General features: G+C 36.9%; 1 protein-coding gene and 1 pseudogene across 2 annotated transcripts in view; both read right to left on the minus strand.

Annotated features, from left to right (window-relative positions):
- Positions 1-1,245: 1,245 nt before the first annotated feature.
- Positions 1,246-1,976, minus strand: LOC311179051 (large ribosomal subunit protein eL15-like; annotated as a pseudogene). Its single transcript has 2 exons — positions 1,780-1,976; positions 1,246-1,658 (listed from the first exon to the last, which is right to left on the minus strand). The product of its transcript is annotated as a large ribosomal subunit protein eL15-like (transcript).
- A 5,147-nt stretch (positions 1,977-7,123) lies between these two features.
- The window catches only part of TBC1D12 (TBC1 domain family member 12), a gene marked incomplete at its 3' end in the record, with an annotated part of 87,428 nt that continues 77,846 nt past the window's right edge, over positions 7,124-16,705 (minus strand). Inside the window, exons 10-13 of the mRNA XM_084245110.1 lie at positions 12,096-12,224; positions 11,725-11,834; positions 8,017-8,275; positions 7,124-7,192 (exon numbers count right to left, since the gene is read on the minus strand). Coding sequence (XP_084101236.1) covers positions 7,124-7,192; positions 8,017-8,275; positions 11,725-11,834; positions 12,096-12,224 — 567 coding nt within the window. The remainder of the gene's footprint in view (positions 7,193-8,016; positions 8,276-11,724; positions 11,835-12,095; positions 12,225-16,705) is intronic.

The following is a 16,705-nucleotide window of genomic DNA, read 5'->3' on the forward strand; positions in this document are numbered from 1 at the left end:
GCGGGGAAGTTCTGGTCACTCACCGCCCGCAGGCCGTTCGGCCGGCATGGCTGGACACACTCTGAAACCAGGTCCCCTCCCCTCAGCGCCTTCGACGCCGCGCGCTAAATTCCCACAGGCGCCGGGGATCCCAGTCTTCTCACCAAATCCTGGGCCGGGGAAAAACGCGCGCTTCTCCTTCGCGGGAAACGTCATCGTATCGCGAGACTCCGCGCTCCAAGCCCCGCCCCCGACTCCCGCAGGCGCGAGATTTGGGGCGGTTTGGCTCGGCCCGGCCCGGGTACCGCCGCCGCGAGCGCGCCCCGGACCTGGCGTGGGGGGCTGGGTTCCGCCTCGGGGCGCGGCCTTTGTGTGTCCCGGGGGCTGGGCGAGGCTGCTCACGCTGCGGCGCCCACTTCGCTCTCGTGTTGGCTCGAGCTGCTGGACGACGCGGCTGCGGTTTTCAAAAACGAGCTGTTCCTGCCTCAGCGGTCCTAGTAACTTCCAAGTTCTCCCCGGCGGGCGCGGGCGCGCGGGTCCTCGGGGAGGCGGGAGAAGCAAGGGCCGCGGCCGCCCGCCCCGCCCAGGTCACGCTTGGAGTGAAAACACCCCGGAATTACCCGGAGAGCCCTTTTGGGGGTAGAATGCGAGAAATAGGAAATTGAACGAGTTCAAAAAGTTGTCTGAGGGTGAGGGGACCGAATGCAGTGACAAACCAAGAGGAATGGGCCGTGGAGGAGGCAAAAGTCGGTAGTTCTGACCTGCCAGTACTAAGACTGGGCCCGTGAAGAAGGAGCAGAACGTTCCTGTTCTGGGTTTTCACTTAAGCTTTCCTCCCTCCCATTCCAGCTTTTCCTGTTAGCATTTTTTAAATTCCTTTCATTTTTGAGCCCAACAACTTTAAAAACTGTATTTACACAAAACTTAAGGGTTTAGAATGCGCTTGCATCATAACTATCCAGCAATCTTCTAAAGCGCTCAGATTAGCAGGGTAGATTTTTTATTAATTTATTTTATGTTACTCAGCAATTAAAAAAGATAAACATGCAATTTGCAGCAACATGGATGGAGCTGGAAGGGATCGTGCTCAGCGAAATAAGCCAGAAAGAAAAAGAAAAATACCGATGGTCTCACTCGTAGCAGGAATAAATAAGGGACCAGGTAAAGGGCTAATTATAATAAAGAAAAAAATCAAAATCAACAGGGTAAATATTTTTTTAACTGTCCTAAATTGTTCATTAGGTAAGAATTTTACAAACATTATTATCAGCGATAGCGGTGGAGCTGGAGAGTATTGAGCCTTCTCCAAGCTGCACGGCAAGAACCACCAATAGTGGTGGAACTTGTGGCCCTTTCCGAGACCACGGCTCTTGTGGCCTGCAGATGTTAGCCCCCGCGTCTCCCTGTGCTTGTGGACTGGTTTAGTGATCCACTGGGTGTCAGGATTTCTGATAACTTTATGGAATGGATAGATGAGGATAAACTCAAAAAATTTTACGTGGAATCTTTACCAACCCAGTAAGAATTCAGAACTCTCAGAGCTCCACAGTGGCGTCCAGCTCGCTCTTCAGCAAGATTGAAGGCTTCTAGCAAACTTCAGCTGATTAACACCATGGTGGACTGGCTTGCCATAGGTTGCATCCTTTGGAACTGGACGTTTGGGGCCACCACTGCGCACACTGCTGCACCTCCCCCTGCAGTGACCTTTAGGGCTAATGGCTTTCGCCACGGTCCCTAGGTCAGGCTGGGCAAGGAACCAGCGCGCAGGGGAGTACAGCAAAGTTCGCTGGTCCGCGGCACACACGAATCCGATACATGACATAACCGTGCTTGGCTTTGTATCCCAGTCTTCCCGCTTTATCCCGCCGGGTGGGGCGTGGTGCCCTGTGGAGGGCTGACAGCTGGCGATACTGCCAGCAGCGCACCCTGAGAAGAAAGCGCATCACATCAGACTGCTTCTTCCTCCATAGTTCCTGGATGTATTTGTAAGCGCCCATTTTGGCTTACCTGATGTCTGCCGCCAGATGGAAAGAGCCCTTCAGGGTAGATTATTTTTAAGTGAGAAAACAGGCTAGGATAAATCAACTTGTCCAAAAAACTACAGTTGTTTTGTGATAAAACAGGAGTCAAATCTAGGTCTTTTGACACCTGATCCAGTATCAAGACAAAATGTAGTCAATAATTACTCTTAAATCCTACCTCCTAATGAAAGATAATAGCTGTTAGTATCACTAAGATTTTTCTTAAGATTTATTTATTTATTTATACATTTATACAAGCACTGGGTACAGTCAGAAGCACAGAAGGGTGAGAGAATTCACCAGAGCCAGAGCGGGGAACAGAACAGGCAGACCGACAAAGTACACTGCTGAGGGGAGCAGCGGGCGGCAGGAGAGGTCTGGGCGCCATGAGTATCACTAAGATTTTTGACCCTCACCAACCTAGCCTCCAAAATTTCTTTCCCTCTCACTTTTGAAACACTGCATTTTGCAAGGTCTTCCCCTAATATATTGAAAATCTTTTCTTCTTTGGAGTTCAGTTGTGGCTCAACTTACATCTTCCATCTGTTGGTTTTCTGTATATACTTTGTTTCCGCAGCAACTGCTGTACAGGATTCAGTGATCGGCTCAAAATTGACAGCTTCCCTTTTCATTCCCCACAGATTGGGGGCGATTTGGCCAAACACACATGGAATTCAAGACAATTCCATCTGATTCTCAGAGGACAGACACCACATCTAACAGCTGGTTACCACACTTAATACAAGTACACTGGTGCATTTCTTGCTCTGTGCCAGAGCCATCCCAGTGTCTGAAAAATTTTGTTCATTCACTTTTATGAGTCTACTTTTAAGTATCTCCTGGGTGCCAGAAACTTTTCTAAGAGTTATACAGCAATGGACCAGACAAGACCGCTGGGTAATATGTGGTTTGAATCTATAACTTCCACCTAGGTGGAGAGGTTTCACATATGACTCAAGTAAATGATATATACTTAACCATCACTTGTTGGAAAAACACATTACAATAACACAAGCATAGAATTCAATTAGCAATAAAGTGGGTGGCGGATGACAAAAATCAAGGCAAGAGAGTTATGGTGTTAGGGGTTGGAATGTCCCTTGGCTTAGCTAGTTGAAAGAAGTAGTGCTTTTTTGGGCAGAACTTCCAACAGGTTATTGCCAAAATCCGGAGGTTTCAGACACGTAGACATGGAGTCTAAAGCATCTCAGATTGGCTTAATTTAGCTCCTATATTAATATTGCTCTAGAACTGTATTATCAGAGTCATAGGTTAATTTTTTATGCTTGGTCCCTGCACAAGGCTTTTATCTGTCCTTGCCTCATGTGTCTGTTTATCAATGTCCTCATCAACAATTGGTCATTTTGATTTCAAGTTACGCTGTTTAAATTATAACCATTTCTTTTTTTTTAAATTATAACTATTTCTTGATCAGTTAGGATCATTACAATATCAGTATATATAACACCTTGATATGAAACTTACATTCAGGAATTAAGTAGCAGGGGGATAAGGTTGAAATTGTAGAGATAAGCAGTGCCCAGAACAGATAGGACCTTGTACAGCAGGGTAAAGAGTTTGTGTCAGTTTCTTATATTCCTTCAAATCTATATTAATTGTTAACATTTTTAATACAAAAATTTCTTTCCAAATATATTGTATTATTACAAAATCAAAATCATAAATAAAATTATAAAAACACTTTATTTCAATGTTAAATAAATGAAATACCTTTGCAATGCAACTTTTTTAAAGCCAAATTCCCTTTCTGGTGTGTATTAGAAAATAAACTTAGCCCATAGAATGAAATGCACATAGTAAAACCTCATTAGTTGGAACCAAAAGGAAGTTCAATATGAACTGTAGAATGTTTGGGAAAAAATACAATTTTGCTAACTTCCCAAACCTTTTAACTTTATATTGGCTATCAAAACATTGAGACAGTGTCTGTCACATAAACTTGGCTTATCAAATGTTCCTAGATTCATTTGAAGTCCCAAATATTTTGCTTCCTTTGTAACACTATTAGTAAGCAAAGAATAATCTTATGAAGCAAGGCTTTCTCTCTTTAAAGTTTCCCTGAAATTTTTAAAAAACCTCTATTGAATTGTTTTTACATGTTGTAAAGCAATGACATTCTAATTAATGAAGTTGTAATAAAGTTTACATTAATTCTAATTAATGAAGTTTACTAGCTTTGGGCATTTATATTTTGGCCACTGCTTTGAGAACAGCAAATTAGTACAAAAATCACTTTTTCCACCAGAGGTATAAGACTTTTTTAATCTGACACTGTATAGTGATGGTAAATTAAAATCTGATTTTTCAATGCTACCTCACTTGTTTTTGCTGTTTTATACTAATCTCTGCTGTCTGAATATGCACATGGAATACAATGTAACTGCCTTATCCAAACAAAATAGGAAATAAATTAAACCACGTGGCATTATGAAAATTATTTCATGATTAGATTGCTTTAGCATTAAACACTCTAACAAGGTAAGTGTTGATGAGTTGAGTGTTCTAGGTAAAAATAATATTAGTTCCCAAAAAGCTACAATGAAAGGCTGTTTTCCTGAAGTCAAAGACTTTTGGAAACACTACCTAATTTCTTTTTAAAAAAGATGTATGTATGTATGTATTTATTTATTTATGCATAGAACTTGGGTATAGGGGCAGGGGTGAGAGGATTCACCAGAGACAGAGTGAGGAGAAGACCTACTGAAATACCCTGGTGAGGGGAGCAACAGCGAAACAGGAGAGGTCTGCTGCACCATTTGGGTTAGCTCCCTGGCCAGTACTGAACTCAGGCAGCAGTGGTGATAGCATGAGGCCTGAGCTGACACTTAACCCCTACACCACCAGGAGGGCCCAACACTAATTTCCATAAAGTCAAACAAATATACTGAATACTCTTATATGAAGGTCATCAATGCAAAAGAAATCAGCAAGAGCTGACTTCAGAAAAATAAGCTAGTTATTGGAGTCTTACTAGTATTTAAATAATATAATGTAGACCCGGGCTGAAGAAAGATTAAAGTGAAAAATATATATTGAGTAAATAGAAACAAAACACCATATTATTAAATTTCACATTTGCAGATTTTAGGAAGAGTTATTTTTAATTCAAAATATACTATAACTGAAAAATAGTCATAAACTGACAATGTGAATAAACCCATACATACTACCTGCATCTAAGGTTCAAGGGAAGATACAGTACATATCTTAGCTAGCAGTACTATCTGTCTCAAGAAACTGAAGACCTAGTAATTAGAGAAATTTGGCAAAAAAGGTTATTCTTCTTCCCCCCCAAATGTAATTAAATGAACCAGATAACCTAAAATAATAATGACTAATTTCAAGTAATTACTCTGCTTATAAGTTTTATTTACACAGTAATTGTTAATAGTGGTTTTAGTGAATTCCTTGTATTTACATTTTATATATATACATTTATACTTGAAAGGTAAAGAAACTGTACAATCATAAAAATGAAAAAGAGAAACACAGTAACTTAAATCCACCTTGGAAAACAAATACACAAAAGTAAGATTAAGTTTAGTAACACAGCCTCAAAGAGATTACTGCCAGGTGTTACATTTCCTTTATCAGCAGCCAATAGCAAGGAAATTGTTACCAGAATTAAAATGTCATTCTACCTATTCAGACTCTAGTACTCCTTCAGTATTTTATTATATTACTGGCTTTTACTAAGCAAGCCCCTATGATAGTTGTTAACTTCTGAGGGTTCCACTAGTAATTCCTAGGCTAGAATGACCCATGGATAAAATATATGGGCACTGTCTGTTCCAATATTCCTTAAAAGGCAGTCACTACACTAATAAAAAATCTCAGGCTTGTTAGCTTGAAGACTATCTACCACTAACAGAAATAGGGTGCTTAAGTGTTGTTTCAAAATAGAATACAACATAAAAGCACACTATAAATCTATTAACCAAATAGCATGTTAAACAATATCACTCTTTAATACTCAAGTGATTTATTTTAGGTTCAAAACATAAATATATAATAAATTTAATGTCAATTTAACAATAATTAATAATTTCTTTACTATACCATCAGTTAGACTCATAAGAAAAAAGTTAACTTTATCTTTTTTTTTTAACTCTTATTTCCATTGATTAAAAAATTATGCCATAGTGTTTTATTATAAGACATGGACTTGGCTACATACTAAGATTTCAAATTTCAAACTGGAATTAACATATTTTGTTTCTACAAAGTCAAGGAATTTTAACTAAAAAATTTAGTCCTGCCAAGTAGCATGCTATTTAACAACTCTCAGAATTCATTACTTATTACTCTTACCAGTGAAAAACTTCATTTATATTTATGGACTTAATCCCAATAATCAAGTCTTCAGTCCACTAAAGTGCAAACAACTATATCCTCTTATCAGTTAGCTTTCTTAAATTACCAGATGAACAAAACCAGAAACCAAAAGGCAAAAATTACAGAAGAGAAACAATTTCACTTCAAAACAAAAAGACATGATACTTTGAAAAAAACATCTAAACAGATGCTAAAAAAACTCCAGTTCCCAGGTAACCCAATTTGTCCCAACCTGTGAGTAAAGATAAACAACTTCAGTGACATAAATAATTTACAATCAAAGTTGCTTCTTCTTCGTTAGTGGTATCTATTAAAAGTTGGAACTGGAGATATCTGTACTGAGGTGTTTATTTCAAATGGTACTTTGGAAGTTAAAGTAGTATTTAACAATCCTGCTCTGACCTCCAAAGTGCCTTTATGGTAACTGTAAAAAAAGTAAAGATGTTGTAAAAATTTGAAATATCTTTCCAAAACTGTTAGAAAAATTTATTGCATTAAACAGTTCACTCCAAATTATGGAGTACGAACTAGTAATTTAAACTTTCTCCATTGTAAAATCATTCTGCCTACAAAATACTTATTAATACTGTCAATAAGTTACTGATTTCATTTACTTTAGTCAAAGAATTTAAAATCAGCAATTTTCCATGTCTTGATCCTTTTAGATTTCTCCAACATTTTCTCCCATGCTTTTTACATTGGAAACAAAAAACTTTTATTAAAAAATCCATTTTTTAAAATTTCAATTAGTCTGTACACTTTGAAGATTAGCTTTTCAGAGCAGGACTATTATTCTTGTCTCCTTCTTTAATATCCTTCATTACAGATGCAAAGACCTGGAAATTATATAAAGTGAAGATTAATTCTCAAAAAATTACCATGCAGATTAAAGAGATTTAAATTACTGTACGTGAACATAAAAAGCCTAAGTATCTTAACTATCCTCTATAAGACTGCCATTCTCAAATTCTCTTTTTATACCCAATTTTATGGATATATATATATATATATAGAGAGAGAGAGAGAGAGAGAGATTCCAGTTCTTATCATATGCCAAAATATTCTGAAATTACTACTTGGTAATAGAACAGTTTCTGGACCAATATACTCTTATATATAATGTGAGCTTACATATATCTATATACATATTATATATATATTAGATATCTATACAATGCATTATATACATAATGCATTTTCTATCATTAATGGAAGAAGTGATAATGCTCTCTTTTATATGTCAGTTAAAATGTCAATATATTTGCTTCCCTAAAAATACTCAGCATCTAAAAAAGCAGGATATACATTATTTCTGTTGTGAATCCTCAGTATATGGCAACTATTTCATGCAATCATTGCTGTTTGAAATACCAAAGTAATTATATAGTTGCTCAAGCAAATACATGACTACTGTAGTTTGTATTTCACTAGCCTAAAAAACATTGCTGGACTAGCATAAAAATACAGACATAGGTTTGGAAAGATGACAGAGCAGCAATCTGTTTTTAAACACTTGCTTTTTCAAAGTAAAAATCTGAAAAATCTATTTTAAAAAGATTCTTTTTTTAAATTTAAGCATTAACATTTGAGAAATACATAACTTATTTAGAAGAAATAAAACGGCTGCATATCTACTAGAGACAAGGAAGTGTAACTCTACCTGAGTCCATTTTTTGGTGCTATTCTGCATCTGAATGGCTGCAATACAGCTGAACAGCTTTTCTGATGTGATATCGTCTGGCAATTTAGTAAGAAACTGTGCTATATGGATAAAGTCCATCTGGAGGAGAATATCTTCATATAATCGGAGGATTCCTAATCCAGTCCTAAATAAAAATTCCTCCCCATCTCTGCAAAATACATCCCAGACTCGACAGGCCAGATCAAGTGGTAGTGATTTGCTATATAGTGTGAAGATCCTAAAATTAGGAGGGAAAATAGTTATTGAAATTTTTCATTAACTTATTCACTTATTAAGCATCTCTATATAAAAAGAAGACAGCTTAATTAGGTATAAAAAAAATAAGATATGGAAACTTCCCCCAAAGAATTTAGTGGTGGAAAATTAGTAACAAAAAATGAAATTATGTGAATGTCCCACCTTATATAAAAGTACAGCCCAATACAAATAGGAGTGGCAGAAGAGCCTAATGGTTAAGGGTATGGGCTCCGAAACCAGAATACCTAAGTTTGAATCCTGGATTTGCTATTTATTACTATTACCTTGAGCAAGATATCTAGTCTTGCTGTGCCCTCAGTTTCCTCGTGGTAAGTGTAATAACAGGAAATAATACTGCCTATTTCTCAGGATTGTTCTAAAAATTAAAGTAGTAAATGAAAAGTGATTAAAACAGTCCCTGGAACATGAAACTGTTCCATAGAATTTATTTATTACTATATAAGGAATATAAGCATCATCTTTTAGTAACCTAAACATATACCCATAAAGTCTGATTTCTCTCTTTTCCTCTCTTCATCAAACTTTACTTATTACTACTTTCTCACTACTTACCTGTTGTTTTTCTTACCCTCACTTCATCAAATTTTACTTTTTTTGGAGGCATGTATATCCTCCCAAACAATCACTAGATGGCTTTTCCCATCTTTTCTGACAATGCCTGATCGTGAAATTCTTTATCCAGGGGTGCTTCAGAGAGGCATTCTGTTTGGTTAAGTAGGGTGAGTAGGTGCTAAAAAAACTGTTCTTGAAGTTCATTGGCAAACAAAGCACACATTTTTTATGAAAGACTTTATTTTTTCAGGTAATACTGATGAAACTTGATAAAGTAAAATAAAGTGGCAATAAAAGCTCTCCCACATACACAATATTACCCATTAGCACTGGTACATATTTATCCCCCTCCCCTTTTTTTTGCATAACTGATTCTGGGATTTATATTAATGAGCTCAATATTGGCAGCAAAACAAAAATCAAGTTTGCTTCTTAAATCATAAATACATTTAATTGCAAAAACAAAACCATACTCTTGGTAGTACAGAAAATACTCACTGTTCAAAATGAGAAAGAGGACCTACCAGCAGTAGCCAGGCAGTTTCTAGTACACAATGCTCATTATTAGTTTCATCCTACTTCCTATCTTCCTATATCAACTGTGATCCTGATTTGCCTCATATTCATGTTCCTCAATACAGAAAATTGTGGTTTTCTTTTCACTTTTTTTTTCTTCTTTTATTGGTTAATTTTAAAAGGACAGGTTCATTTGGAAAAGGAGAAAGAAAAAGAGAGGCCTCCCTGTTGGCCTAGAGGTTAAGTATCAGCACTATCACCACTATGGCCAGAGTTCGATCCCCAGCCAGAAAGCTAACTCACATATGGTGCAGCAGACCTCTCCTGTCTCACCTGCTGCTCCCCTTAGCAGTGTATTTCAGAATATCTGCCTGTTCTGCTCTCCATGTAGGAAGAGAAAATCTGCCTGTTCTGCTCTCTTCTCTGTTCACTCTGTCTCTGGTGAATCCTCTCACATCCCGAACCTCTGGCCTATACCCCAGTTCTTCTACACATACAATAAAGAGGCACCTACATAGTTACAGGTGGGCAGGAGAGTTGCTTTCTCCCCCCTTCTTTACAGACGTGGTATTTCTATAAAGAAGTATTTTGGGCTGCATGATATAAAACCTTTGTTTTCCCCATTAACTTGGGTTCTTCTCAGAGGAACTCTAATGAGCGAATACATTTAATATTAATTTACTTTTTAAAAAAGCCTAAATAGGGCCTCCCCGGTGGCGTAGCGGTTGAGCGCTGGGTTGCGAAGCTGCCCACAGCCTCTGCAGTGCCAGTTCGATCCCCGGCTGCTCCCCAGCCACCGGAGGAAGGTCCCACATGGCGCGCAGATATCTCCTGCCGCCCGCTGCTCCCCTCAGCAGTGTACTTCGGTCCTTCTGCCTGCTCTGCTCCTGGCTCTGGCTCTGGTAAATTCTCTCACCCTCCCACGCTTCTGACTGTACCCAGTGCTTGTATAAATAAATAAATAAATAAATAAATAAATAAATAAATAAATAAATAAATCTTTTAAAAAAAAAAAAAAAGGCTAAATAAAAGAAAGCCGAAACAACTGAGAAGATATATTTGCTCAATGTCATATTTCTTTTTTTTTTTTTTTTTAGATTTTATTTATTTATTTATACAAACACTGGGTACAGTCAGAAGTGCGGGAGGGTGAGAGAATTCACCAGAGCCAGAGCGGGAAACAGAACAGGCAGACTGACGATACACTGCTAAGGGGAGCAGCAGGCGGCAGGAGATATCTGCGCGCCATGTGGGACCCTTGCCAGCGGCCGGGGATCGAACCAGCGCTGCAGAGGCTGCGGGCAGCTTTGCAGCCCAGCGCTCAACCGCTGCGCCACCGGGGAGGCCCAATGTCATTATATTTCTATATTAAAACTTAACATCATTTACATGAAACCCACTGATTTTTAATGACTTAGGTTTTAAATAATTCAAATATATTCTTGGGCCTCCCTGGTGGTGCAAGGGGTTAAGATGCAACCCATGAAGCTATCCACAGCCACTGCAGCACAAGTTCGATCCCTGGCCAGGGAGATACCCACATGGCGCAGCAGACCTCTCCTGTCTCGCACATTGCTCCCCTCAGCTGTGTATTTCAATCTGCCTGTTCTGTTCCCCACTCTGTCTGTAGTGAATCCTCCCACCCACCCCACACACACACCTCTGGCCTGTACCCCAGTTCTTGTATGCATAAACAAATAAATCTTTTTAAAAAAATAATTCAAATGTATTCTTAACAATTCATCTTAAGATCAGCTACTTCATCTCATTGGCAAAATTCACTTCCCCCTCCACCATGCTATAATTAATTGGCTACAGCTCACCAAAGTCCTAGGCAAACCCTCCAAGTTAAAATTGAAAAGCTAGAACTACAAAGTTGAAAAAAGACATAAGAATTTAAGGCATCATTTCTCTATCAATCATGATTTGATATTTTCAAATCTTGGGGGAAAAAAACAAAGCCCTTTTTAAAGAAACATCATCATAGCTATCATAAGCTTTTGTGTGTTAAGGACAAAGGAATAGCAACTAACTTTCTGAGAGCCTGGCATTTCCAAGGCATTGAATGCAATAATCCCTGTAGAGCCACTCACAACTCAAACAGTTATTATTTCCATTTCTAGATAAAAAACTGAAACATAAACTAAGAGATTCTGATTTCAGCCCAGAGTCTATGCTCTTAATCAATGTCTTCCCCACAAAAATGAGTTTCTTTATTTCTAAGAGGATTTTTTTACATGTATGATCCTATGAATGAGAGTTACTCTAGTTCCTAAAACACACAACAAATTATACTTTGTTTCCTTTTAATTATTGTATTTTATGTATGTTATGACTTACCAGTCTATCAAGTATATATCTGGTGTAAGACTGTAAGATTTGAAATGAAGAAATAGCTTGGAGAGATTTTCTTCAAAAAATACTTCAAATGTTGCAAAATATTTCAACATCTAAAGATAGAAATATCAATAAATTTATTAAAGAATATACTCTAGAAATAGAAAAATTAAATCCTTTATCATAAATTAACAGAAAATCTTGCTTAGCACCTCTTTCTGAGTATTCAAACATTCACAAAACTATAATTCAATTAAAAGTATATTTTATATCAGATTATATTCAACTTTTAATTGTTTTTCATTCTAAAAGGACATTCATACTACAGAAATCAATAGTCAATGGAAAACACAATCCATTCTAAATGTTCCTACCATGCTGTGATCCACACGGAAAAAAGCTAGCTGGCATGGTTTATTCAGGAGATTTGCAAATGCAATGAAGGCATCTGCCTCTTCCAAATTGAGAATGAGTACAGCTGCAATGAAAGACATCCCTTGGACCTTCAAATGGAAAAGAAATTAATCAAAATGTACTTATAATTCTATAGTTTATATTACATTGTATTCTTGAAAAATTACAAATATAACCAAAATTTAATCAAGATTTCCAAGAATTAAACAAATAAAGATTTCATTTTCCAAAGAAGGTAAATACACAAAACCAGCTAATAATGATGAAATCTTCCTGACTTTACATTGCTCAGTCATGTATTGAGATTTAAAAAGTATTAGGGAAAATTTTGGGAAAAAAAGAAAAAAGGTATCAATTTTCATTTGCTACAAAAGCCTAGGTCAGTGTAATTCCTAGTTTTCATTTTCTCAGTCTGATGTCTCTGAAAATATAGTACATTGAAGAAGCTTAAAGAAAATCAAGTAATTGTCTTCATTGTTTTAACACACCTGTCTTAGGTAGAAAGTGAGAAACCAAGAATGGAAATAATGGTAAAAATTAGAAAAAGGTGAATGTATTTCTAAATTGTGAAAGGCCTTAAGTAGAAGGCTAAACTACTTTTTAAAGAAACAGTTATGTTTGCTAATCATTTATGGATACCTAGCTGTACACTTCTGAGCAAATAATTTGGACCTGCTATTGAAAACATATAAATTCTTTTATTATAAATAAAAGAGTTTATCAAGTACTTCTCGAAGAGATTGGTATACAGGATCTACAGAGTGAGACCACTAAAAATGTTTGCATTGATATCCCTGTCTCTTTTTCCAGCCAAATATTTTCAAAGGGTTGTCTACATTTACAAATTTTACTTTCTCAGTTCCTTTAAACTCTTTCAAATGCTCATTATGGAGTCCCACTTTCATTATTTTACTGTCCAAAAGGATGACCAAAGATATAAATTAAAAAATCAAATGAGTACTTTCTTAACCTCTTAATAGAATTTTCTTAGCTTCTGTAATCCAGTATTTCTGTTTTGCTTCTACTTTGCTGCCTTCTTCTGAGTACTTTCTGCAGACTCTATAATAATTACCTATTTGATTTTCTACAATATAAATTCAATGATGATAAAGCCTGTGCTAAGAATAATTTGCCCAAAAAATATGGACACCCTAATCCCCAGAACTTGTGGAAATTATTACAATATGTGATTAAGTTAAGGGTTTGCAAAGGGTAGATAATCCTGGATTATGTGGCTGGGCTCAAAGTAATCATCATGACAGCCCTCATAAGTGAAAGAGGGAAACAAGAGAGTTAGACTACACTGCTGGCTTCAAAGATGGGGCTAAAGGGATCAAAAGCCTCCAAAGAATATAGGCAACCACTAAAAGCTGGCAAAGAAAGGAAAATGGATTCTCCACTAGAATCTCCAGAAGCAACACAGCCCTGCCAATACCTTTACTTAAACCCAGTAAAATCTATTTTGGACTTCTGACCTCCAGAGCTATGGTATCAGATAATGAATTTGTGTTGTTTAAAGTCACTACATTTCAGGAAAATTTGTTGCAGCAATGGTAAGGAAACCAGTCTTTTAACAATTGTATCATCATATCACAATGTCTGCTGAATGGCTATAAGGGGCAAACTGTTAACTTACAGTAGGGTAGCAAACTGGCAGGAATTAAAATATATTTTATTGAACTCAAGATGCTGTTTATAATAAAAAACATTTTACATACCACTAAAAATGAAAAAATGCTGCTCATTACACAATGGCACTGTTTTCTTAGAATATTTATTCTATGCACATTCATAGCTATTTAAAGCTCATTTATATTTACCAGGTATCATTTTTACATACATAAAAAGAAAGTAAGTAAAATTATCTCTACAATATCTTCCAAATCAAATTTCCTGAATATTCTTTATTATTTATCAACTTGAAGTGTGATGCACTGAAATAGGCATATCATTTATGTAGTATTTCTGTGAAAAATGTATAACTTTAATCTAATTGAGGAGACGATAACACAAAAACTGCAAAAAAGATCACTGTGAAAACAATTAGGCTTGAATCTTCAGAAGTGTCACTATTGTGACAGATACAAAAAAGGCAAACAGGGCTAAGGAATAGCTCTAGATTAAAGGAGGTATGATAACTAAGTACTATATGAGACCCTGACGGGATCTGTAAGGAACCAGGGAGAAGAGAGCTACTGCAGCTTTTCTGTTAGTCCAGAGTTGTTTAAAATAAACATTTGATAAACAAACAAAACCCCACAAACAAACAAAAAACTCCATACCTACATATAAACCATCCAGTTTAAGAAAGAGAACTTTATAGCTACCTTATGTAACCCACCCACGTTCTGTTACTTGAAGTCTTTCTTTCCCTAAGCCTAGATAGGACATGGGAGAAAGTCACCTACTCAGATTCCCCATCATTTATTATCCTTGGAAACATGGATAAAATAAACCCCCCCCTCTCTTATTTTCAGGGTTTTACTGATAATCACTACAGAGAAACAGAGTTCTAATGAAAAAATGTGAGAAAGCTATAATTCTTAGAAAGTTGTTATGGTAATATATGAGTCCCACTCTACAGTTTCTGACCTGTAGATATTGGAAAATTCAGTCTCACTTTTCACATTCACTTTTACAATCTATCCATCTTAGAGCTCCACAATAGTGCAGGCTGAGTTGCTGTATGCTGACTGTATGCCCCAGGCAAATAATAACTACTACCTCTTTGCTTCAAAGGAGAAAGCTTACATCAGAGAATCATCAGACATGGGATACTCAAGATTGAGTTTTACTATACTCAGAAGATATCTCTAATCATTTCCTCACAGTGGAAAACTAATACCAACAATCTCAATAGCAGTAGCCTTAAACAAACATATGTGCAGTCTTGAAATCCATACTTTTGATAGTGTACACTATACCCTGTCACAAATTATTTATTTATTTTTTAAATAATAGATTTTATTTTTATATTCCCCATACAATTACAACCCCCCCCCATTTTGACCCCAATCCCTCCCCTCCCACCCCCCACCCCCAAAAAGTGTCTCTGGTTCATAGTTTTTTGTTGATTTTGATTTTCACTTTCTTATAGTTATTCATTTTCCTGGTCCCTTATTTAAGTTTTCTAGATTCCTGCTATGAGTGAGACCATCTGGTATTTTTCTTTTTCTTTCTGGCTTATTTCGCTGAGCATGATCCCTTCCAGCGCCATCCATGTTGCTGCAAATTGCATGTGTTTATCTTTTTTGAATGCTGAGTAATATTCCATGGTGTATATGTACCACATCTTCTTGATCCAGACATCTATTTTTGGGCATTTGGGCGGTTTCCAAAGCTTAGCTATTGTAAACAGTGCTGCTATAAACATAGGGGTGCAGGTGTTCTTTGGAATTGATGTTTCTGTGTCCTTTGGGTAAATACCTAGGAGTGGAATTGCTGGATCATATGGAAGCTCTATGTTTAGTAGGTCCAGAAATCTCCACACAGCTCTCCATAGTGGTTGGACCAGTTTGCACTCCCACCAGCAGTGCAGGAGAGTTCCTTTTTCTCCACACCCTCGCCAACATTTGTTGTTGCTAGTTTTTTTAATATGTGCCATTCTCACTGGTTGTCATAAATTATTTAAAAGGAAATCATTCCCATATCCTCAATTTACATGTCTTCTTTTCTGAACAAGGTTTTCCTAAAAATGTCACTATTCCCAGCAGCATGTGAAAATCACAATCCTTAACCATTGCAAAACTCAATATGGTAATAAGTATAAACAAAGGAATAATTTTAAGTGCCGATTGGGGAAGTCTCTGAATTCCTGTCATATATATGAAATATGGGGGAACAGAGATGAATGAGAACAATTTTCATCTAATGACCTCGTCTCTCCCACACCACGTCTTTCTATCCAGGAGGCATACAGCCCTGAGGGAGAGTCACGGAATAGCAAGCAAACCAAACAGCAGTACAGAATTGGCTCACAGGTCTTTCATATTTAAGTAGAATATGAACCATCACCTAATTTTTTCAGTGTGTAGTAAATTCCAAGGATAACATTTTTGTGAGATTTATTTATACATTTTAGCATGTGTTATTGATTTTGTCAAATCACACCATTATATATATATATATATATATTTGAACAGTTCAGGGTATTCATATCTTGTAAAATAAGTGGTTTGGTTTACTGATTAACCAGTGGCGTTACCAGTTAAATTATGCTCATATGACATAAATTCAGTAAGTTGATAAATCCACATATTCTATAAAATATTAATGAAGAGTATGCTTATATATTATTCATTAAATGAATCACATATAAAACATTACTGTTTAAATTCTATTGGATACTTTTTTTTTAAGATTTTTATTTATTTATTTATACAAGCACTGTGTACAGTCAGAAGTCAAAAGCACAGGAGGGTGAGAGAATTCACCAGAGCCAGAGCTGAGAGCAGAACAGGCAGACTGATGAAGTACACTGCTGAGGGGAGCAGCGGGCAGCAGGAGAGATCTGCACGCCATGTGGGACCCTCACCCAGCGGCCAGATATCGAACCGGCGCTGCAGAGGCT

Source organism: Talpa europaea, assembly GCF_964194135.1.
Source record: "Talpa europaea genome assembly, chromosome: 10".
Taxonomy (NCBI): Eukaryota; Metazoa; Chordata; class Mammalia; order Eulipotyphla; family Talpidae; genus Talpa; species Talpa europaea.